The sequence below is a fragment of the Anastrepha ludens genome, chromosome 3 (genome assembly GCF_028408465.1).
Source record: "Anastrepha ludens isolate Willacy chromosome 3, idAnaLude1.1, whole genome shotgun sequence".
NCBI classification, from domain to species: domain Eukaryota; kingdom Metazoa; phylum Arthropoda; class Insecta; order Diptera; family Tephritidae; genus Anastrepha; species Anastrepha ludens.
This window is the reverse complement of record NC_071499.1, coordinates 34,952,850-34,977,912: the sequence shown is the minus strand read 5'-3', so window position 1 is coordinate 34,977,912 and position 25,063 is coordinate 34,952,850. Positions and strand designations below refer to the sequence as shown.

At 35.2% G+C, this 25,063-nt stretch overlaps 1 protein-coding gene across 4 annotated transcripts in view; it reads right to left on the bottom strand.

Moving 5' to 3' along the window:
* Nucleotides 1-4,727: 4,727 nt before the first annotated feature.
* Nucleotides 4,728-25,063, bottom strand: part of LOC128857393 (carboxypeptidase M) — a 73,636-nt gene continuing 53,300 nt past the window's right edge. Inside the window, exons 3-10 of one of the 4 annotated variants that reach the window (XM_054093135.1) lie at nucleotides 23,090-23,343; nucleotides 16,780-17,112; nucleotides 16,529-16,716; nucleotides 16,202-16,231; nucleotides 15,749-16,044; nucleotides 15,503-15,679; nucleotides 12,257-12,349; nucleotides 4,728-5,617 (exon numbers count right to left, since the gene is read on the bottom strand). In XM_054093135.1, the coding sequence (XP_053949110.1) occupies nucleotides 5,468-5,617; nucleotides 12,257-12,349; nucleotides 15,503-15,679; nucleotides 15,749-16,044; nucleotides 16,202-16,231; nucleotides 16,529-16,716; nucleotides 16,780-17,112; nucleotides 23,090-23,262 (1,440 nt within the window). In that variant the 5' untranslated portion in view covers nucleotides 23,263-23,343 and the 3' untranslated portion in view covers nucleotides 4,728-5,467. Of the gene's footprint in view, nucleotides 5,618-10,153; nucleotides 11,912-12,256; nucleotides 12,350-15,502; nucleotides 15,680-15,748; nucleotides 16,060-16,201; nucleotides 16,232-16,528; nucleotides 16,717-16,779; nucleotides 17,113-23,089; nucleotides 23,344-25,063 lie in introns of those variants that run through there. The other 3 variants (XM_054093138.1, XM_054093136.1, XM_054093137.1) reach the window with 3 other exon arrangements.

Below are 25,063 nucleotides of genomic sequence, written 5' to 3'. Positions count from 1 at the left end.
CTCGCGTGGGAAACTAGCCCTTATCCCTCCTAAAATCAATGTGTACTTTTGAAAAATTTTGTAAGATCCTTAATTTCGACAGAGCCGAGATCTTCCAATTCATTAAGGGATTGTATTCCCAAAATCACGAATCTACGTCTGGATAGAGCAGGACAGTGGCACAGAAGGTGCGGGATCGACTATTTCTCGTCTAGACAACTTCTGCAGAAGTCATGTGTTTGCGCACAATTTCTCTGGGCGTGCCTGCCGATTATACAGTACCCGGTTATAACTGAAATCAGTGTGTTAAGACTGTGCTTATCTCTTCTTAGTAGAATTCCGTGCGTTTAGCATTGAGAGTCGGCCACAGCTGTCGGGCGATTTTGCAAGTGTCTTCATTACGCCATCTTTCATTCGCTACTCTTACAATTCCTTCGAGGATACGTAGTGGGCATGTTTGCAAGGATATACCTATATCATTGTCTATGTACACATCAGTCAATTTGGTACCGATTTTCGCTAGTTCATCGGCTCTTCAGTTCCCTTCAATGTTACAATGGCCAGGTACCCATATTATCCTTAAGCGAAATGACTCAGCCGTCTCGTTAAGAGATGCGCGGCATTTCATGGCTACCTCGGAGGTTGTGAACTGCTTTGTGATGGATTTTATCGCCGCCTGGCTATCAGTGAAAATGTAGATATCATCTCCAGGTATCGCATCACACTGTACCAGTGTGACGGCATTCATTATTGCCATCAGTTCAGCGTGAAACCCACTACAGTAGTGGGGAAGCCGAAAACTAAAGGATATCCCCAGATACTCGGAATATACACCTACGCCCACCCTGCGCTCGAGCTTTGAGCCATCTGTGTACACAAGGATGGACTCGCCCTGTCTTATATGGCGATAATAACTGTATATGACTTTATTTATTCAATTAAGTTGTAGTCCGTCAGGCCTTATCTGAAAAATTGCATAAAGAAAAGTAATCGGGTTTCTGGAAGTTATCGTCACATACGTCCTCAACTAGCGCATGCATCTTATTGTGGTTTTTAGGGGGATACCGAATTAAGATATCGCGGCATATAGGCAAAAATTCAGACAAGAAGTTTGAAAACGAGGCTATTCAGATATTTTTTCCTGGATTCCTTTAGAATATTCCTTACTTGTTGTCTATATATACCTACGAAATGAGACTTTTTTCAATTTTAAACGTTTATTAACAAAAAATGGTTACAAATTTAATCTTCGAAATAATAGCCATCGCTAGCGACACATTTTTCCCATCTCTCAGGCAATTTGTGGTCTCAGGTTTGTGGTCGTAAACCAATCATCGAGCCATTTTTTGGGTTCTTCGTGAGAATTGAAGCGCTGCTCGGAAAGTGCGTGGCCCAACGATGCAAACAAATGATAATCGGAAGGCGCCAAGTCTGGTGAGTAAGCCGCATGCGCCAGCCGTTCCCAATCGTACGTCTCCATAAATTCCCGGGTCCCTCTTGTTCGATGTGGCGGTGCATTGTCATCAAGAAAAATTACTTTCTGACGCCGTCTGTTTATGCGACACCGACCTTCCGGCTTCCGACCTTTAAAATCATACCCTTGTCTTTCAAACGTTTGGAAATCGCTTTTTGGGTCACTCCCAACTGCTCTACCATCATTTCTTGCGTTTCACCATCATCTTCATCCAACAATGCAGGCAATTCGGCGTCCTCAAACTTATTCGGTGGCCGGCCACGGTCCTCATTCTCCACGCTAAAATAACCGCTTCGGAAACCACTTGAAGCACTGTGCTCTACTTAGAGCATGGCCACCATAAGCTTCTATAAGCATTTGATGAGCTTGAGAACCACTTTTCTTCAATTGATAAAAGAAAATCAACAATGCCCGCAAATCGTAGTTTGAAGGCTCGAAATTCGACATTTTTAAGAGCGACAAAACTGTATTGTTGTATGAAACGTAACAAATAATGAACTGAATATTGTTGACAGATGACAGACGAAAAAAACAAGACATTTGGGAAGGTTTAAGGTTTATAGAGTGTTATGCATGATGCTTGACGTCGCTCCACAATAAAATCGCCAAAATTAAAGTAGCGGCTTTCGGAAGGCGGCTTCTTCTGTATTCGCTATAAATTATAAAATATTTATTTCATAACAAAAGGATTTACAATAATCGTGTAAGCTTAGCAAAGCTAGCAGTCGTAGTCATCTCCCAGCTGGTCCATTTGTAAAGAACTCCCACTAACCAATTCTAATCGGATGAAGGTGAACTTCACACTTAATTGCTCTTTACTGTTAACTGCTCTGTTCGCTCTCACAGCAGCCGATTCACACTTGCATAACAACTGCGGGCGATGCGAATGATGTTCGCTGTTAACTGCACTCGCTCCCACAGCAGCCGACGCACACTTGCCTTGTAACTACATGGGATGCTTTAGAGTCGTATGTGTACGGTTTTCGCTAGTTGGACAGCAGAGAGCATGTTCGTTTACGTAGGTGACCAGCAGTTATTTCTGCTTAACCTACAGTTAGTAACAGAAGTAAGTATACACCGGACACGATTTCAATTTTCCCCCAATCGATTCCTTCAAACAACCTTAGTTATAATAAAATTGTGTTTTATTTACATGAATGATATACAAAAATCATATTTGATCCAAATAATGACAAAATTTTAAAAAGGAACAAAATTATAGCTTTTTATATTAAACTTTATAAAAACTCATGTCTCAAAAGTAAGTATACAGTTCATCATACTAATAATTTGTGAAATCAAAAACATAATTAAAATCAAATCCTAGTATTTGGTAGGAGAACCATTGGACTTTAAAGTCACTTTAAGTCGTGATGGCATTGAATTCAACAAGTTTTCAGTTACAGCTGGTGGTATTTTATTCCATTCCTCTTGATGGACGTTTTTCAGTTGTTCCTTATTTCTAATCGGATGTTTACGTATTTGCCGCTTTAAATGTTCCCATAAATGTCCGATTAGGTTGGTATCCGGGGACTGTGGCGGTGTTTTCAGCTGTTTTCGCACATTGTATAACAGCCACTCTCGTACAATGTTGGATGTATTGGATGATTATTTTTCAAAATATTTAAATAACCATATCGGTCCATAATATTTTCGATAAATACCAAGTTTCCAACCCCGTTCGCAGCCATACATTCGCAAACCATCACAGAGCCCTCTCCATGCTTCACAGTGCCGGTCATTTTGTTTGGATCCAATTTCGTGTTAACTTTTCTCCAAACTTTTTCACGGCCATCAAATCCACATATACTGAATTTACACTCATCAGAAAATATGACTTGGTTTCAAAACTTTTGGTTATATTTTTCATGATCTTTTGCGAATGAAATCCGTTTACTCCCATTGACACTACTCACGAAGGGCTTTTTCCTAACGTTGCGCCCATGATAACCAGCACTATGCAAAACCCGGCAAATAGTTTGGGTGCCAAATTGTTTTCCAGTCTCATTTTCAATTTCAGATTTCAATTTAGGGGCACTTATTTTGGGGTTTGTCCTGATTTTCGGTACGACTGAGCTTTTTTATCTGGGACTTAAGCGGCGGGCGCCTACAACGCTCTTTATTAGTGGTGTTTCCCGCACTTTTATATTTATTCACAATCTTTTGAACTGTAGCAAAACCCATATCTATCAAACGACCGATTTCTCGCAATGATTTATGTTCCTTGTGATATTTTATAATCAGTTTTTTTAAATCATCAGAAAGGTCTTTTCCTCTTGGTGCCATTACTAAAAATGTAGCAAAAAGTAATACAAAACGTACTTCCCTAAATTTTTGTACTCACTTTAATTATTTCCTTTTAATAGCATTAACTTTTTTAATCAATACGTAAAAAAAATGTTATGCTAACTGAACAATCGTTTGCTGTATACTGACTTTTGTGACATAAATTTCGCTGGCATCAAAGACAGAGCAAAGCGTGGATAACGGTACCTAAAATTTACAGCTAAATTAAGGCGCATATGAAAGCTTATCCCAGTACACAAATAAAGAATATTGTCAAATATTTTGATTACATTTTAAGGAAAGCGTTAGCGTCAAACACTTCTATAAATCAGACTCCTGTATACTTATTTATGTTACTAACAGTATACAGGGTTGCCAATATTCAACGGACTTATCTGGCAACCCTGTACCTTTTGACAGAGACGTCAGATCGCTTAATGACATACCGCGTTGGAAGTGTCAGTCCAAGCTTATTTTTACCATGGAACAGTACACGCCACGCGAGCGCTCCTAAATTGTCGACATTTACATTCAACAAAAGAAGTCAATTGTGAAAACTCAACGTGCGTATAAAAAATGAAATAATGTGAAAAGTGCGCCTTCTAAGAGCACCTTTAAACGTTTGTACCAAAGGTTTTCGACTGGTGATGCTCTTTCTAATCCAAAGAGGCCAAATCAAAACCGTCCAAGGCGATCGGATGAGATCGCAAAGGACATCCCAAAATCGCCGTTCTCAGCAGTTGGGCATTGCTCGGACCACTTTACAACGAATTATCCGCATTGATTTGATTTTATTCCCGTATAAGATTCAATTGATGCAAAGATTGCTGCCTGGAGACAAGAATCGTCGATTGGAATGGGCCCAAAGAGTCATCGGGTCCGTCGAATATGGGCAACCCTATATATTGGTTCTAAACCTATTTTTCCTTCTGGGCACCAGTTGTTTAAGGTTGTCTGAGTAAAAGAAAATACCAAAAACGAATGTGTCTTTTTTTTGTAATAAATAAAAAAGATGTCACTTTATTATTCGGAATATCTGTTAATACTTTTTATAAAACTACATATTTACGTAAAATAACAACAGTGAATTGAAAGTAGTTCATAATTCCTACAAATGGTAGAGATGTACGAAAAATCTTGTCACTAAACTAATATTAAATCTTTTAAACGCTATGTGCTGGATGCAATAAATATAAATATAATGCTTTGAAATTCAGTTATTGTCGCTTATGAGTACCTATATAAATACGCACACTACTAAAATAAGAATTTCCAGCTCGCATAAATTGTTTTTGCGCATACTTGTAATTTTGAGATTTAGTCGAACGGCTTTCAAACTATTTAATAATACATACAAACATACATATGCATGTCCATATGTATCATCTCCATTTTATGAAAATATTATTAGCTATTGCTCCTTTGAACAAGTGAAGTATGTACGTTAGAACGCAGATAACCTTATTTATTCTTTACACTTTATGTAGGCAGTGTTTTTTCTTTCGCCGTTTATTCTCACAATTTGTACGCTACTACTACCCCTACAAGTTATAGACTGCTCAGGCCGCCGCATCTCTTTCGTATTTTTCTCTCTTTGCGCCCCTTACATTATGGTCAGTCGAAATCCGCACGGCTAGCAATATGAATGATGGTGATAATGATGAAGAACGTCAACAACAGAAAAGCCAATTTCATATCGATGAAGAGAGCAAGTCAAGAGAGCAAAGATCAGCCGAAAATATTTGAGTACAAACTGTTAAGGCCATTGCTGATGGTGGAGAAAATGCCGCTATCACTGTATGTGGGGCTAGCGGGACGATAGTGTTGCTGTGGTATCGGCAGAGGGCGATAGAAGGGTAAGCTGGTGCCTTCGATGCGCTGTGAAGAGGTGAAGAGGGCGAAAATCATTCGTTACTTAGGTGGACAAAACAAGCTTAGTGCCAAATGAAATGTGTGTGTGTGTGGGATGGATATTGGATGATTTGAGTCGCGCTGTGTGCACACAGCGCCCCAAGGTATGCAATACTTTATATGCTTAGCGCTCAAATGTACACGGTGAAAAATGATTGCTTAGTTTTATGTGCGTTGGTGAAATTAGTATTTTTGCTGTTAAGTTAATAAAATTTTAAGTAAAATAACATTTTTATAAAAAAAAAAAAATATATTTACTCTAAAACAGTGGCATTTACGATATCTAGTGCAAATTTTGTATACCAATACCCGGTTTCGATATACAAATTTAAAATTTTATCTGCTGTTAAAAAACACAAAAAACAAAGTCTCGTATTGAAATTTTACAACTTTAAGCTAATAAATTTTAAAATTGATTGGTGAAATCAGGCTTAATCTACAGTGCACTCTCTCCTAACAGACACCTCCCATAAGCCAACACTTTCTTCAGTACCAAAAAACCCTTAAGAATTTTTAAAAGTATTTTTCTCTTCAGCGGACAACCCTCCAACTCCCATAACATATTATCAACTTTTTTTACACTTTTCTCATAAACGGACACCTCCCAAAAGTGAACCAATTTTTCAGTCCCTTAGCTGCCCGCTTAAGAGAGAGTACACTGTAATTAAATTGTGAAGTTTTAAGTTTTTGGACTATTTTTAGTATGTATTTAGCATAAATGCAGGTGTAAAATATATGTTTTTTAGTGTGTTAATAAAAATGCTAGATATTAAGAATAAAAGGTTATTCAATGATTATGAAAATTCTTTAAAAAATGTTCAGTTAAATTGAAAAAAGTAAACTATACAAAGAATAAATTGACTATTCGCAAAATTTATATTTCTACAATACTTACTCATAAGAACTACAATTGCAAACGAGTATTTTGAGGGGGGCGTGTTCAAGCAGTATATCCAGTACCAGCGTAGGGCAAACAAAATTCGTTTAACAGTGGTTTTTTGTTTACAAAAAAAGTTAAATTTAATCTCAGGCAGAGAATGTTAATGAAATTGTACTAAAAATAATTACCAGTAACATTTTGCGCCCGCTCATTCCGTTAACATTCTCTGCTTATACTTATAACTAAAAGCATTTTGATATGAGGGGAGTTCGAAAATTGTTGATAAATCAAAATTTAAAAAAAATAAAAACAAAACTAAAATAAAATAAAATAAAATAAAATAAAGGAATTTAAAAAAATATTAAAAATAAAATGAAAGTAAAACAGATAAAATAAAGGAAAGAAAAATTTAAATATGCTCAACTAAGTCAAAATAAAATAAAATTACATCGGAGTAAATAAAAAAATTTAAATAAATTAAATAATATAAAATAAAATAAAAATAAAGGAAAAAAATTAAGTACGAAAATATAATAAAACTAATATACAAAAAAGTTAAATCAAATAAAGTACAAGAAAAAAAATAAAAAATAAAATCGAACAAAATAAATAAAAAAAGAAAAATATTAAAAACAAAAAAAAGTGAAATAAAATAAACAAAAAAATAAAATAAAAATAAATAAAAAAAGAAATAAAATAAAATTAAGATAGGGGGAGTGAGTAAGAGGTGAGTTCGGATTTGTTTTATAATTCAAAATTTCAAAAAGTATAAAAAATAAAATAAAATAAAACTAAAAACATAATACCAAAAAAATTAAATAAATAAAAAAATGAAATAAAAATAAATAAAAATAAAATAAAAATTAATAAGAAATAAACTACCTTACAAAAAAAAAAAAATTATTAATTTTAAATTATTAAAAAAATAAAAATAAAAAATAAATTAAATTAAAAAAAAAACAAAAACTTATTATGTATAAATTCAAACACACAAAATATAATAAAATTCAACAGTGGAATAAAGTAAATTATATAAAATACAACAAAAATAAACTAAAAAGTAAGTATATAAATCAAAATCGAAAAAAATTATAAAAAAAACTAAAATAAAACCAAGTTAAATACAGTAAAATGTAGCAATTAAAAAAAGTATTAAAAATTAAATCTAATTAAAAAAGATAAAATAAAACAAACAAAAAAATTAAATATAATAAATGAAGTCAAAATAAAACCAAATTACATAGAAGTAAATGAAAAAAAAATTTAAATACATAAATTAGTACGATATAAAAAAGTAAAATGAAATTAAACAAAATAAAAGCAAATAAAATATAATGAAACTCAGAGAAAAAAAAATAAATCAAATAAAGTACAATGAAAAAAAGAAAAATAAATGAGAAAATTAAATTAAAAATAAATAAAATACGATACCAAACAAAAAATTAAATTAAATTAAATCAAACAAAATAAATAAAATAAAAACAAAAAAAGTAAAATAAAATCAACCAAAATAAATAGAAAAAAATAATAATTTAAAAGTGAGTGAGTAAGAGGTGAGTTCGAAGTTGTTTTATAATTCAAAATTTCAAAAAGTATAAAAAATAAAATAAAATAAAACTAAAAACATAATACCAAAAAAATTAAATAAATAAAAAAATGAAATAAAAATAAATAAAAATAAAATAAAAATTAATAAGAAATAAACTACCTTACAAAAAAAAAAAAAATTATTAATTTTAAATTATTAAAAAAATAAAAATAAAAAATAAATTAAATTAAAAAAAAAACAAAAACTTATTATGTATAAATTCAAACACACAAAATATAATAAAATTCAACAGTGGAATAAAGTAAATTATATAAAATACAACAAAAATAAACTAAAAAGTAAGTATATAAATCAAAATCGAAAAAAATTATAAAAAAAACTAAAATAAAACCAAGTTAAATACAGTAAAATGTAGCAATTAAAAAAAGTATTAAAAATTAAATCAAATTAAAAAAGATAAAATAAAACAAACAAAAAAATTAAATATAATAAATGAAGTCAAAATAAAACCAAATTACATAGAAGTAAATGAAAAAAAAATTTAAATACATAAATTAGTACGATATAAAAAAGTAAAATGAAATTAAACAAAATAAAAGCAAATAAAATATAATGAAACTCAGAGAAAAAAAAATAAATCAAATAAAGTACAATGAAAAAAAGAAAAATAAATGAGAAAATTAAATTAAAAATAAATAAAATACGATACCAAACAAAAAATTAAATTAAATTAAATCAAACAAAATAAATAAAATAAAAACAAAAAAAGTAAAATAAAATCAACCAAAATAAATAGAAAAAAATAATAATTTAAAAGTGAGTGAGTAAGAGGTGAGTTCGAAGTTGTTTTATAAATCAAAATTTCAAAAAGTTATAAAAAAATATAAAAAGAAAAATAAAATAAAACTAAAAACATAATAATAATAAAATAAAATAAAAAAATGTAATAAAAATAAATATAAATAAAATATAAACTACCTTACAAAAAAAAAAAAAAATAATAAAAATCAAACAAATAAAATATAATATAATAAAATTCAACTTAAAAAATTGTATCAAATAAAGTGCAATAAAGTAAAATAAAGCACGAATTAGGACTCTGAACAGTCACAAACAAGAAATAGACTATTCTACTCCTAGACTCACCTTCGACAAGCTCTTCAAGACAAGTATACCGTCAAGAAGGGAGTGGTAGACACCAAGGCCATGGAGAAGGGGGGAACTAAATTTTTATACAGATGGTTCCAAGCTAGTCGATAAAGTTGGCTATGGAGTATTTTCGAAAGAATTAGGACTTGAACTATCCATTCGACTACCAGACTACTGCAGCGTCTATCAGGCAGAGGTTCCAGCCATTAAAGAAGTGGTTACATAGCTAAGTGCATGCCGTAAAAAAAACGACTATAAATATATTCTCGGATAGCCAGCGGCCATTAAATCAAGGAATGCGGCTATACTAAGATCAAAGGTTGCACAGGAATGCCGAGCAGCCCTAAATGATATTAGCGTCGTATTCAAGGTCAGCCTTATTTGTGTTCCGGGACACAGAGATATTGAGGGAAACTGTAGAGCTGATGAGCTAGCCAGAAAAGGTACTGCTCTTCAACTGATCTGTGATAAAAGTACCATTGGAATACCTTTGGCCACGAGCGGGGTCACCCTTAAACCAACCAACCATCCATAATAAAATTGAACAAAGAAAGAAGTAAATTAAATTATAAATAATAAAACAAAAATAAATGAAAAAAATTTCAAATTCCAAATTATTTAATAAAATCAAACAAAAAATAAACAAAATAAATCAAATCAGTAAATAAAATAAAAATAAATATAATATAAACAGTAAAGTATAATAAAATGCAAGAAGAAAATAAAGTAGATCAAAATAAAATAAAATAAAAATAAATGAAAAAAAATACAAAAAAGAATTACCCTACAAAATATATGTAAGTTCAAAAAAAAAAAAAAACAAAGAAAACAAAAAAAAGACAAATAAATAAAATTGAAAAAAAATTTAATAAAAACATCGAAAGAAAACAAAAACAAACAGAAAATATAATAAAACTCAACTAAAAAAATGTTTTACCCTAAATTAAGGGTATTGAAATTTTTTTATTTAAAATACTCTGATCATCAGTATGAAGCTTCAAACCCTTAGAGGTGAGATTCAGATAATTGACATGCAAAATGTTCAATACAGATTCAAAAGAATTTTGTACAAAAAAGTGTTTGCCGATAAGTTTAATAAATCTTGTTTTATTTTTTTTTTTTTATTAAGAATAGGAGAGTATATTTTACGTTATCCAGAGGTATCTACGCATGTAGATCTCTCTTCGATCATAAAATTTACAACTTAAAAAATTACATATTCGGTGAAGTACTAAGCCCTGGGATTGATTGATTAGGGGGACCCGGTGGTCTAGAAATTTCTAGAAAAATTGATTGTTTTTTTTGATATTTCGAAAGTATAGTATCTTAAGAATATACTGTGAAATTTTCATGCGGAAATTCTCAATATTGTAGCTTCTACAGCCCACTAACTAGGTAGAGAGCGGCCAGCGTGCTCCTGTACCTCAAACCTTTAAACTCATTTATCTGCTGTTGTCCTAAAAAAAAACAAAAAAACTACTATTCAACTGAATCGAATTTTAATGAAATATTAAAATGTTGTTCACAACATCAATGGCTATCGCCCATACTAGAATCATATTATTATTTCAATCATTTCTTATTTTTTGTATAGGGTTATTCAATAGGTGCGCTTCAACTTTTTTCCGATAGGGAGGGCGAACGACGCAATATTTTTTATTTTTCGCTTGTCATTTGTAAACTTCATTAGTATACATTTCATCATGGAACGCTACACACTTGAGCAACGATTGCAAATCGTGCAAATTTTTTATGAAAATAATCGTTCTGTTGCTGCTACTTTAAGAGCATTACGGCCATTTTACGGTCCATGTAACAAGCCGCCCCGTTTTGGGGTTATGTGAAGTCATTGGTCTACAGTAACAAGCCGGCGACGATTTGTGAGCTCAGAGCCAATATTGAACGCGAAATTGCTGGAATTTCGGCCGATTTATGCAAAAGAGTGATCGAAAATTGGGTTCAACGATTGGACTTCGTAAAACGTGCACGCGTTGGTCATGCAAAAGAAATCGAATTTCATACTCAAATGTATATGTTCAAACTCGATAACAAAAAAAAAAAAAAATTAGTTAAAAAAGTCAAACCGTTTTATTCTAGTACGGGACATAGGTACAGTCAGACAGATTAATAATTTTTTTGGTTTTGTGTTTCAGATAAATAGAAGAGTTAAAATGGACAACAGCGTCCAGTTCCAATTTTTCGAGAGGGTCTACTTCACCGAAATTTTTAAATTTATTAAAATTAAAAAAAAAATTGTTTCAGTTTTCTAAGTAAAAGAAGTTAAGTGAAAAACCTAAAAATTTAAATATCATTTTTAATTTTTTCATTATAAAAAAATTCTGAAAATACCCTACATTTTCGAGCTCTAGACCACCGGGACCCCTTAAGTTAAATATAAAATAAAAGAGCTTTTGAGCTTAATGATATGTACATATATATTTACACTTACAACTTTTAGGCAAAAAAAAGCCTATGTACAGCTACTACTTTAGGAAAAATTTAAGTAGCGTTTTTTGATTATTTTCTAATTTTAGTAACTGGTTATTTTTGGAAATTTTTCTAATGTTAAAAGCTATTAGTTACTAAGGAAAATTATCCTATCATTCCCAATCCTGTGGTTGCTCTCAACTGTTGTTATTTTACTTGTTGTGGTTGTTGTAATTGTTGTTGTTGTAACAAGCAGCTGAAATCGCAATATATACACACAAATATAGTAGAAAATCCAACAAAAAAGGGGGGAAAAAATAAATATTGGTAAAAGATTAAACCAGTGACGAAGAAATAGAGAAATTTGCATACAAAAGAAATAGAATAAATATATAAAAAGAGAAGAATATAATAGAATAAAAATGTGTGCTTGATAAAAAGTAGAAAATTCAGGTTAGATATTTAGTTTTTTGTGTCTATTACTTCAGTGCAGCATGCGGCTATTTTTCTTTTGTTGTTGCGGAATATATATTTACAAAGCGGAAAGGGTTCTTTGGCATTTAAAAGAGACGATAAAAATGAAAGCGAATTAGTTACCAACCTTTGATGGCGTCAGTGTGACATTTAGCAGCGTTGGATGCTGCTCGACGACAATGAATTCCACTTCACGTGGAGCAAAGCTTTCGGCGAATACCTGAAATGTAAAATAAAAAATTATTAAAATTTCTAAAACAATAAATAAAGTAAATCAAAAAAAAAAAAAATAAATAAATAAAATGAAAAAAATTAAATCAAGTCAAATAAAATGAAATAATAAGAAATAAAAAAAAATAATAATAATACAAAAATTAAGGAAAAAAATAAAGTACGATACAAAAAAGACGTAAAATAAAATCAAACAAAATAAAAGCAAATAAAATATAATAAAACGTGAAACAAAATTAATCCAAATCAGTAAAATAAATGAGAACATAAATACGATATAAAAACGCAAAAAAAGAAGTAAATAAAATACAATAAAAATCCAGAAAACCAAAAAAAGAAAGTACATCAAAATACAATAAAATAAAACTAAATGAAAAAATACAAATATGAATTACCGTACAAAACAAAAAAATTATAATTATTCCACAAACAATAATTTTTAGCAATCATTTGTTCTAACCTTACTCTTCTGGCGGATTTTTTTTATAAAAAACTATAAATAATAATAAAATAAGTGATAACACAAAAAAAAAATGCGAAACATAATATATAAAGGGTATTCCAATCAGAGCTGTTATTTTGATATTCAAAGAAAAATGCTATTTTTTAATATAAATGATCGAATATTTATTTCATTATAAAGAGGAAGGTATGCCGTTAATAGTGGAAAATAACATTAGGCAAATGACCACCACGCTTACAGGACAATATCCTTTTCATGAAATTTTCCATAACCGAAATGCAAAGTGGCTGCGCTATGTCCTCGATAGCCTCACGAATTCCATCTTTGAGGTTTTGAATCGACCCTGGGCTGTTGGCGTAGACCTTCTCTTTTACGTGATCCCAAGGAAAAAAGTCACAAGGTTTTAAATCACAAGATCTCGGTGGCCAGTTGTGATCACCTCTTCGAGAGATAACACGGTCCGGAAACTTTTCCCATAAAAGATCAATGATTTCGTTGCTTGTGTCGGCCGTAGAGCCGTCTTGTTGAAAATAAACGTTGTCCAGAACAATACCATCCAATTCCGGTCATAAAAAACCGCTAATCATCTCTCGATAGCGATAGATAAAACCTGTTATTGGAAAACCCTTTATATATAATTGCCGCTTACACTCTTTTTTGGATGTGTGGCCGACCTCCTCCTTCTACATATTTGTGGCGTGCGTCTTGATGTTGTTCCACAAATGGAATGACCTATAGTTTCATGCCGACTCCGAATGGCAGATATTTTTTATGAGGAGCTTTTTCATGGCAGACATACACTCGGAGGTTTGCCATTGCCTGCCGCTATTAGAAAAATGTTTTCCTTAATTTTGGTGTTACACCGAGATTCGAACCTATGTTCTCTGTGAATTCCGAATGGTAGTCACGCAACAACCCATTCCGTTCCGGCGGCCGCAATATAATAACAGAGGAAAATAACTCGGCACCTTAATTATATAAGGAAATCGAATTGCAGAAACCCAAGTTAGCTTGCAGGGATCCTCATTTATGACAGAATCTGAATTTTAGAGTGCCACATTTACCCTCAGGTGAATATCGGAAATGGCTTATTAAATGATTTTAATATTGAAATCCAGTCAACCTTTTCAGAGCTACTCTAAGGATAATTAAAAACAAAGTTAGCGGGAAGACATTTAATCCACCGAATGGCTGAGGAACACAAATATAAAGTTAGATGCGATAATTTTCGTAAGTTAGAAGCCAGTTGCAATAATCTGAAGGTATTCTAGTGACGCTTCCGTAGCCAAATTACAAGATTTATTTCTTTTTATACAAGCGAGCGCCGAAAGGTTCCCTAAGTGAGTTTTTTTCACAAGCCGCTATCCGCCTATCGATCGAAATTTTCATGAAAGGCTTCTCTGGATGAGCTATTTAAATTTTCAGGATTTTAATCAGCTGTAATATCCAGAAATTACAGCATAAGAAATACCACATTGATCAAAAAGTACCCGGAGCATATTTAAAGAATTCAATAAACAATTTTATTCCTCAAACGTGAATAATCTTCAATGGCAATAATCTTTAAAGTACCCCCTTCAGTTGCAATGCACTTGTGCCAGCGTTTGATCCAGTTCTACAAACATTTCTTGAACTCTATCTGCGGTATAGCCATTCGCAGAGACGTCTTCGATTTTCACATTACTTACTTTTAGCAGTTGAAATGCGTTCTTTGTAGTGTTTTTTGACTCAATCAAACAGAAAAGGCTCGCAAGGAGCCATATCAGGTGAGTGCGACGGCTGTTGTATGGTATAGGGTGGGCGATGTAAAATTTGCTTTTTGAATCGGCTATAAAAAAAAAAACCTAATCAATATCTTTTCAAACTTTTTTTTTTATTTTGAAGATTGAGCATTGTCATTTATGAATGAAAAATAATATCGTTCAAATTACTGCCACGACTGGCTTTACAGTAGGCCATTCGATCAATCCAATTTTTAAGCACATTTTCGATTGTTTGGGCTCCAATTTCATGAATGGCAACTTCGATTTCGTGTTTTAAAGCATCAATCGTCTCTGGATGGTTCGCATAGCATTTGTCCTTAACGACTCCCCACACAAAATAGTCCAACGGGCTTAAATCATAGCTCCGAGGCGGCCAATTGATATCGGAATTCAAAAACGGTAGCCAAAAGTTCGAGTGTAACTTTGGCAGTGTGACAAGTTGCACCGTCCTGTTGAAACCAAATGTCGTCCATGTCATCCTCTTCAATTTTTGGAAACAAAAACTCGTTGAGCATGTTACGGTAACGCTCGCCATTTACTGTAACCGCGGAAGAAGAAGAAGACTCAAACAGAATAAAAACTAACAACACTCAAATCAGTTTACTTGGAGCGTCTCCTGGCGGTTATTCCGACAACTTTTTGATCAAGGTGTTATGTTCTTTAACTAATGAAAAAAAAAAACGCAATTCACATATCAATTTTATGCATTTTCGGTTACGTCAGATGGTCTACTGGCCATATCTAAGCAAATTACATTATTAGTTATTAGTTTCACTTCGAAGAAATGCACTTTAGAGCTACCAGCATCAGGAAAAATTTGATTACATTTGAGAAAGTTTGCTTTAATAATGAATGCCCTGGGTCATCCTCATGCACTAAATGATTACACAATTACTTTCTCATTTTGTTCACTCACCTCCAGTTTGTAGTATCCCGGCAGCAGTATTCTCCAGAACTCACCATGCTTCGTCGTCTGAAAACCAACATCACGTCCCTTGATTTTCAGCGAAGCGCGCTCAATTGGTGCGCCGGTGGGATCCAGCACGAAACCTTGTACACCACGATGCGCCTCGGCCAAGAATTTAATCATGGACTGAAGGGTAGACAAAAAAGTTTTTTTTGAGCAAAATCTGAAATTATTTATTTGCAGCTCTCCACTCACCAATTGATTATCCTCCCAATACTTTTTCAATTCATAGGCGGGCGGATATTTGCAACATGAAATTTCCAGCGTCACCTCCATGCAGCCATACCAAACGTAATTGTAATCTTGCATGCCCCCGGTGAGTGGATACCAGGCAGCGCCATTTGTAATGCCGTTCTCGAAAGCGGGCGTCGCCGATTTACAAGCTACGCCACGTGACATCTTCGCATGATTTTTCGCGTAAACGAGTGACAAATGCTTGAAGACATCATCGTCGGGCGTGAGCGAAGGAGCGGCCGAATAGGTTTGGAACACTGCGCCCAAGGGACATGTTGGCGGCAAAAAAAGGGGGGGACAAAAGAAAAAAGAGTTGAAAATGTGTGTACGGATTGGTGTTTATGTGAATAAATTGCTGTGTTTGTAGGAATGGTAAGGCGCCTGCAAATCAGCACCGCTGCAAAAGCTACTCACTCGCGCATAAAGCCGATGATCTACATATTCCTTTGAGCAGCCATGTTGTCGGTAGGAAATGGGAAAGGAAGTCGGTAATACAAGCTTATAGATCGGCTAGTTTTGTACAATAACAGCAATACGATGAGAATGTGTGGGTGACTTTGGGAGTGTATGTGTGAATATAATGAAATGAGAGCGCTATTGGGGCATATGGGATATGATTTCGGTTGACAAAAGGATGTTGTAATGACCGCGACTTTTATTTGATGAAAGACGATCTGTGATGCCTTTTCATGGTATTTAAGGTTTCTTATGAGTTTTTGTTACCTTTTTATATATACTTACTAGAGTTGGGCGTATTGTCGTAAGGATAACTCGCCACCAAGGCGCCACCATGCAGACTGCCGCTCAACACAAACTGTATTTTCGATATCCAATCCTTGACGGCATCTGTTTCGGGTTGTCCCCGCTTGTTGTTCTGCTTAAAGTAGTCTGGAAAATTGCGATTCAAATCGAAACCGCGTGCATTGTATCTGAAGAGTGTGCCAAAAAAAGTATGAGTATAACTCTGAGAACTTAATTAACGCTTTTCTCACCTGCCCTGCCCACCATCACAGGCGCCTTCTTTGGACACCGCATAGCCATCCGGATTCATTGATGGCATAATGTGTATGCGTGTATTGTCCAACAACCATTTGACATATTGATCGCTATTGTAGCTAGTCACGAAGTACTGTATGAGATGTAGCAGCAGTTCACGACCCACCGGCTCATTGCCATGTATGTTTCCCACATACTTGACATCCGGCTTACCAACCATATGCTCGTAGGGGGATGACGAGACTACCATGACCCAAAGATCGCGTCCTTGTATGGATTTACCAATGGAGTAAAGCGCGGTTAGGTTGGGGTAACGTGCGCTGGTGGATCTGGAATAAGGATAAAAGTTGAAATGAGGTGTACTAAGAAGAATATAAGGTATTGATGGTAGTGGGTATTTTCCTCCATGCCCATGTAGGCAAAATGTCGAGCATTCGTCAGCGAAAAATGGTTTTCAAAAAGCCACTTCAAATTTGCATATCTAGAAAAATTGCAGAAATCTGGTTCAAAAGTTGAAAGTTGTGCTGAAATTTTGCAACATTTTTTACAAAAGTTGATGTTACGCGGACTTTGTTGCAGTATTCACTATAGTTTTTGTAAGAAAATAGTGGTGTGCTTATAATTTTCTAAAAGGGTGCATACGAGGTTTGTTTAAAAAATAAGGTAAATTTTCAAATTTCGCGGGCTACGTATATTCGACTTTCGATTATCAATATATTATATATTATGTTGGTTCAATCGTCTAGGTTCTATGTTCACGGTTTTAGCAATATAGTCTGTTTAGTTTGTTTGTGGGAAGCATAAATAAGACAAGTGTTTTGCGCGTTCGGCGATTTTCTGCTATCGACTTTGGCTCTCCTGGACTCTTCCATATGGACGATTGGACTTTGGTTTCACTTTCATAACCATATACCCATGATTCGTTGCCAGTTATGCCCCTCTTAAGTAAAGCTGGATCATCGTTGACGTCATTCAGTAATTCCTGAGCTCATGCGGCGCTGTTTTTGGTAAAAATTCAGCAATTTTGGAATGAATTTCGCTGCCACGCTTCATGCCAAAAATTGCCGAAAAGATTGCATAGAATGAGACAAACCCAGCAACTTCTCTAATTGTGATTCGACGATTCTCCATAACAATTTTCTTTACTTTCTCAACATTTTCTTCGGTTGTTAATGTGCTGGAGCGTCCAGAGCGAACGTCATCATTCACATTATCTCGACCTTCTGTGAAAAGCTTGTACCTCTTTTAAACATTTTTTTGGCTCAAGTACTCTCACCGTATGCCACTGTCAACATTTCAAGTGTTTTTAGCATTTCATTCTATTTTTTACACAAAATTTGATGTAACTTCTTTGATCCATTTTTTTCGATACTCATCTTATTTATGCCTCTCACAAACAAACTAAACGGGCTATATTGCTAAAACCGTGAACATATTTTCGAGTCGAATGTACCAACATAAAAAAAAAAAATAATCAAAAGTCGCATGAGCGTAGCCCTCAAAATTTGCAAATTTACCTTATTTTTTAAACAAACTTCGTATGAGAAGAAATCGAAATCCCAAGCGAGGGGTGCGCCTATTTTAGAACTATTTAATTTTTGAATTAATTGAATTCTACTTCTTATTTGAGTAAAATATATTTATATTATATTTTTTATATATTGCCCGCCCATGAGAAGCTCGCAGTCCTCGAATGGGTTGGTGCGTGATTACCTTTCGGAGTTCATCGAGAACGTAGGTTCGAATTTCGGGGAAATGAAGAAAAAGTTTTTTCTAATAATGGTCGCCCCTCGCGCAGGCAATGGCAAACCTCCGAGTGTTTTTCTGTTATGAAAAAGTTCCTCATAAAAAATATCTGCTGTTCGGAGTCGGCTTGAAACTGAAGGTATATGTGTAACAACATCAAACGCATGCCACAAATAGGAGGAGGACATTCAGTTGAGGAGTTCGCGTCCGCTCAACAGAGGGGTTTGTTTGATTTATTATGAAAAAAAATCTCAGCGTGTCAGTGTCCGCTTTAGAAAGAGTAATTTGTTCTGAAATTTTTATAAGTAATTAAAACTTGGTATAGGAAGAAATGTCCGCCCAAGGGAGATGCCCGTCTAATAGAGGTGTCCGTTAGGAGAGGTTTCACAGCATTTTTGTATGTATGTATTAGGTAAGGTGAGTTTTGTTGAGATGAGGGGACTCACGGTGAGGTGTGACGTTTTGAGTTCTTAGATCTGTCTAAGTTTTGTTTCTGAGGGAAAAAATAACGCGCGAGAAATGAGTTTTATTTGCGATTAAAAATATAAAACTCAAAAATAATATTTATTTTTGATGAAAAATTTAAAATTCGAAAAACTACAATATTATTATTTTTTATCAAAAACACAAATCCCTAAAGAGTTACCCTAAATAACTCTAGAAAATGAAGTCTTATTGTAATTTTGATGAAAAAATATAAAAAAATACCTGATTATATTTATTTTCTGGACGACTAAATAAAAATCGAAATGTGATGCTTAATATTTTTTTTATATTATAGAGTTTTTTTTCTTGTCCACTCTTCTCGGGAGCACAAGGCCTCGACAAGACATTTGTCTTGCGTTGGTTCCGTTAATCTACTTGATTTCTGACAGGGTAGGTGATTAGCCTGTCGCTCAAAATATCGCTCAAAAATGTTTCAATCGTAAAAAAAAAAGTTTTTGGTCGCTGCTAAAAATAAACTAGAAGTCTTACCCTTCTATGTCTATTGTGAGCGATTACTATTAGAAATCACGAAGTTTCTTATTCAAATGAAATCCGGGGTCGATCGTATCATATCTTATGTTTATATCAGCGCGCTTGTGCAAAAGGGCATTCTAATTTTTTTCAGATAATTTTCACATTATTTGTGACAGTATAAAGGAATATCCACTAAGCAGTTAGTAAAAATGTTCTAACAGTCAAGAAAGTAAATATTTACTCCGACAGCCAAGCGGCAATAAGGGCCCTCGGGTCTATGGCGGTGCATTCGGAACTGTTCAAGGAATGCTTGACCTCACTTTCGACTGCGTCCGAATTCTTTGACATGAGCCTCATCTGGGTTCCTGGTCACAGCGACATTGCAGGTCACACCGACAACTGTGAGGCCGATGAACTGGCCAGACAAGGGACATGTGAGGTGATTTCTCCGCGAAGGGAGAGAATTGGCATCCCCCTGACTACCTGCGGTCTGCTACTGGAAAGATCAACGAGCGCTGGGCAAGTACACAAACGTGTAAGGTCGCGAAATCCTTCTGGTCACGTGTGGACTGGAGGCGCTCGGGCGATCTTCTGAGGCTGACAAAATATCAGCTCTCTAATCTCATGGGTTCTCTTACAGGTCACAATGCGCGAGGAATGCATGCTGTGAGACTTGGAATCACCTCGAGTCCTTTTTGCGCTGGATTTATGGAGGATGAAGTGGAATCATCTCAGCACCTTCTCCTTAGCTGCCCTGCTCTCACGGGGCTAAGATTCAGACATCTCGGCTCTTACTTCTTTGCCACGCCTGCTGATATAGCTGGCGCTGACATTAATAATCTAATGAATTGAATCAGCAGCGCAAAGCGGTTGACGCAAACACAGCATAGTCATCGTTCGTAATCCACACGCTCCTGACCATCCCAGCACCACCTCTCCCCGCCTTCTCCCTGCATCCCATCGGTCTTTTTCCCTTTCACCTCACCTCCTTCATAATGGTATCACAAAGGGCGAATCCTTTTCTTCGTCCAAGGATGCTCATTCCTTGGACAACCATACCAACCTAACCTAACCTAGTAAAGATGTTACTTTTAGCAATTAGTTTTTTCTTCTATCTTACTAGTTCCAAAAATAGTAAATGTTTCCCCATTCTGCCTGAATGGGTCACTATGCGCTTGATCTAAGTTTAGTTCGAAAACTTTCTAATCCCGAAGTTTTTTGTTGGATGAGATTCTGTGGCATCCTAGGAACACTTTTTCGCCAAAATCCACATCGGTAACGGTCCCATTGCGAGAAAATTTGATTTTATTATTGGTGACGTATTACATATGGTCGAAATTCTTTCAAACAACCAATCTGACCAAAAATTCGCGGTTAGAAAGCTTTCAAATTAAACTTGGTTTAGGCACACTTTGGGATGGCGTGTCAAATTAGCGCCCGTAGCGCTTTTAGACTATACATTATAGTTCAGATTTGCCTGCGGTAAGAAAAATCAAGAGACAAAATGGTTTTTGCTACTAAAACTTCTTTGGTCTCTCTAAAAACATAAATTACTGCATTATCTACATTCGTGCAGAAATATCTACTCTGATCTTCAGAGTTCGTTGTTTTTAATGTAGCCGCTTATCAAGCGCTGCCGGGTGCGTCACCGATGGTTATCGCCAATCTCATCTAACAGTAGGCACAAAAAAATCATGTTGGAGACTTTTCATAAGCCCCATAAGCTGCGAATATCATTAAAGAGCTCCCTTAAAAATCCTAGCATGTCGGGTCTCTGCGTCAGATGTTTGGTCGAGCTTCTCCTCCAATTTGAGTTGAGCCTACTGATGTTGTCTTACAAATGGAAGCGCCTTAATATAGTTTTATGTCGCCTCCGAATGGCAGATGTTTTTTTATTAGGCGGTTTTTCATGACAAAACATACACGCGGAGAGTTTTGTCATTCACAGGGGCGAGCTGATCGTTATTTGAAATTTTTTTTTCGATAATTTCGTGTTTCATACTTTCACACTCGGCTTCTAGCAAACAATAACTAACACACGTGGAATAATAGTAACAATTTTAATAATTGATTCATGAAGAGGTATTTCTTGCTCTTTTTGTTGATATGGCTACGCAAATGTGGCTAAGTGTACTCGCACGGTGCCATTCGCGCGTGTTAAGCCGAAGATATTTTCCATACACAGGCAGTTTTTGATATAAAGGGTGGTTAAATTTGGGCCGATGTTGAATGTGAACCACACCTAAACGTCAAGCTTCTTCTGCATTTTATTTGACATTTTTTAATTTCAGACTAAGTCAATTTGAACCATGGAAAGATACATAATCAAGCAACGCCTTAAAGTTATTCAGGCTTATTATGAAAACGGGAGTTCAAATCAAAATGCATATCGCGCACTTCGTGATTTTTTCGATCAATTTAATCGTCCAAATGTGCGTACAATCGGAAAAATTGTGCCAAAGTTTGAGCAAACAGGGTCTGTAGGAGATGTGAAAACACCAGTGCATGCTCGTACAGCTCGAGCTGCAGAAAATATTGCTGCTGTTCGCGATAGTGAGGTGGAAGAGCCGTCCACTTCAACTCGTCGTCGAGCCCAACAATATGCATAAAGACTTGCATTTACACCCTTACAAGGTGCAATTGACTCAAGAACTAAAGCCTCTTGACCATTTCAAGCGTCGTCAATGGTCAGAATGGTGGCAGGAAATGGCAACAGTGAATGACCAATTTTCGAAGAAAATCATCTTCAGTGAGGAGGCACATTTTCACCTCAGTGGATTCGTCAATAAGCAGAATTGCCGCGTTTGGGCGAATGATAATCCAAGAGTGATTGCCGAAAAACCAATGCAGTCACAAAGAGTGACTGTTTGGTGCGGTTTATGGGTTTTTTCCAAAATGAGGTCGGTCAGGCAGTTACTGTGAATGGTGTTCGCTATCATGAGATGATAACGAACTTTTTATGGCCCGAATTGGAAGGTTTGGATGTGGACGTTATGTGGTTTCAACAGGATGGTGCCACTTGTCACACAGCTAACGAAACAATGGCTCTTTTGCGCGAAAAATTTGATGGCCGAATAATCTCAGGTCGCGGCGATGCCAATTGACCGCCAAGGTCATGTGATTTGACACCGTTGGACTTCTTTCTTTGGGATTATTTGAAAGAAAAGGTGTACGTCGATAAGCCAGCAACAATTCAATGAGACAATTCGGCACATTAACGGCATAGAACCTCAATTATCCTCAGGGTCATCGAAAATTTAGACCATTGGATGGAGGTGTGCCGCCGAGGCCGCTGCGGCCATTTGGCCAATATTTTGTTTTGTATGTAATTGAGCTGTATAAATATTATCATAATAAAGAGAAATGACAATATTTTTTAAGAAAAAGTGTATTTTATTCAAAATCAACACCGGCCCTTAAAACTTAACCACCCTTTATTTGCCATAGCCACGGGTGAGGCAATCGACATCTGATTCCATATCTAAGTTTCAGTATGAACACTACATATTTTCGATTTATTGTTGTAATAAAAACAATTTCTTACTGCTACTCACTCATTACTGCTACTCACTCACTCACTTTCACTAATACTTAACTTACCTGAGGAATCTTGTCAATTCATCATGGTCGTGATAAACAAAGTCCAGAAACTGTGAATCAGGTATATAAGCACGTGGTTCTGGCAGTGCTGCATCGAGTTCATTGGTCGACTGAGCGAGGCAATGATAAGTGTACAGCAGGAAAACTGAAATGAATGCGGTTCGCAGAATCATGTTGAGTATTATGACGTTACTTTCCCAATGTTGTCGAGAAGTGCTCTTGAGTAGTCGCTCTCACTGATTAATGAATGGGTGCTGCAAAAGAAATGGAAATTTATGTTTGGTTTTATTTAGAAAATTGTCCATATACGAGTGTCATCTACTAATCTGAATACGAACACGTAAAACACAGTGCAACAACCGTGAAAGATCATTTTGTTATATAAACAAGGCAAGCAAGCGATCGCAACCACAATCAACGTAACAACTTGGCTTTGTGGCTTCATAATTTTCTAATTTATTTGCAGCCATTGATTGGAAAATGACTTTTGTTAAGCTTAAGACGTGATCCAATTGCGATTTTCCTCTACTTAGTGTGAAGAAAGCAAACCATAAATGATAATTATGAGCCAATGTGATTAAAAAAAAATCGAAAATCCAAAAATGAAAAATGAAAAGACTGCAATTTATTACTATTATAAAACATGAAAACATAGCGGGACATTGCACTTTATAAGCAGCTAAAAATAACTTCAATTAGTGAAAATTTTCGACTTACTCGCGCAAGTAAAAATATAGAAAGAATAAAAATATATGGAAAGAGGATGGGTTTAGTATAGTTTCGAAGATGATGAACGATGGCTGTGTTGCGGTTGCACTAAAAATTGTATGCTGCTGATGACCTTAGTACCTTAGCGCTTTTCACTAGGAAACGCAATATGGAAGGACTGTTACTACCCACATTGAAAGGGGTAACACTGCAACTGTCTTCTGATTTTAAATATTTAGGACTTATCTGATTTTAAATATTTAGGACTTATCCTAGATAGTAAGCTTACCTGGAAGAAGCATGTCGAGCAGAAGGTCTCTCGAACAGTAAAAGTCTTCTGGCAGTGTAAGCGAACCTTTGGCAAGACATGGGTTCTAAGACCGGCGATAGTACACTGGCTGTACATCGCCCTGATTAGACCCATTATTATATACGCTTCTATAGTTTGGTGGAAAACCACAATGGTTAATTCCAGAGTAAAACCCCTAAACAGGCTACAGAGAAGTGTGTGCCATGAGCACAACATCTGGTGATGCCCTTAATGCCATTCTGAACTTGCAACCTCTAGATCTTCAAATTCTACAGGAAGCAATGAAGGCGGCGTACAGGCTCAAGTTAAACGGATTCTGGGGAAATGAAGTAAGCACTGGCCACTGTCAGATATACCACCAGTTGCCGGAGCGGTGCGCACTGTTCTCGATGCCGGCGGACAATCGGGTGCCTGTCGTTGGCTTCGGTAGGAAGTATGATGTTTTGATCCCAGATAGAGACCAATGGTTAAGTCCAGAGAACCTATTAACGGGATATCAGCACTATTTCTACACCGATGGATTCAAAACCAGTGACAGTAGCTGATCTGGATGGTACTTAGAGGAAGACACTAAGTACTCCTATGCCACAGGACAGATGGCCACGGTATTCCTTACGGAGGTCTATGCCATCTTGAATATGGCGGCTGGCTGGAATACTGGCTAATTGAGAAAAAGTGGCGGGGCAACAGTATTGGAATTTGTAGTGACAGTCAAGCTGCACTGAAAGCCCATGCTAACCCACGCTGCTCTGCGAAGTTAGTCGGGAATGTAAGACAAAGCTGAGCAGTGTTGCAAAACACAACAAAATTAGTCTTATTTGGGTGTTTGGACATTGTGGTATTACAGGGAACGAGTTAGCCGATAAATTGGATAAATTGGACAAAGTTCATACTCTTCCTCTTTCGTATTTCTTAAAATTCATCAATGAATACAAGAGATTTGTGGAAGAGTGACC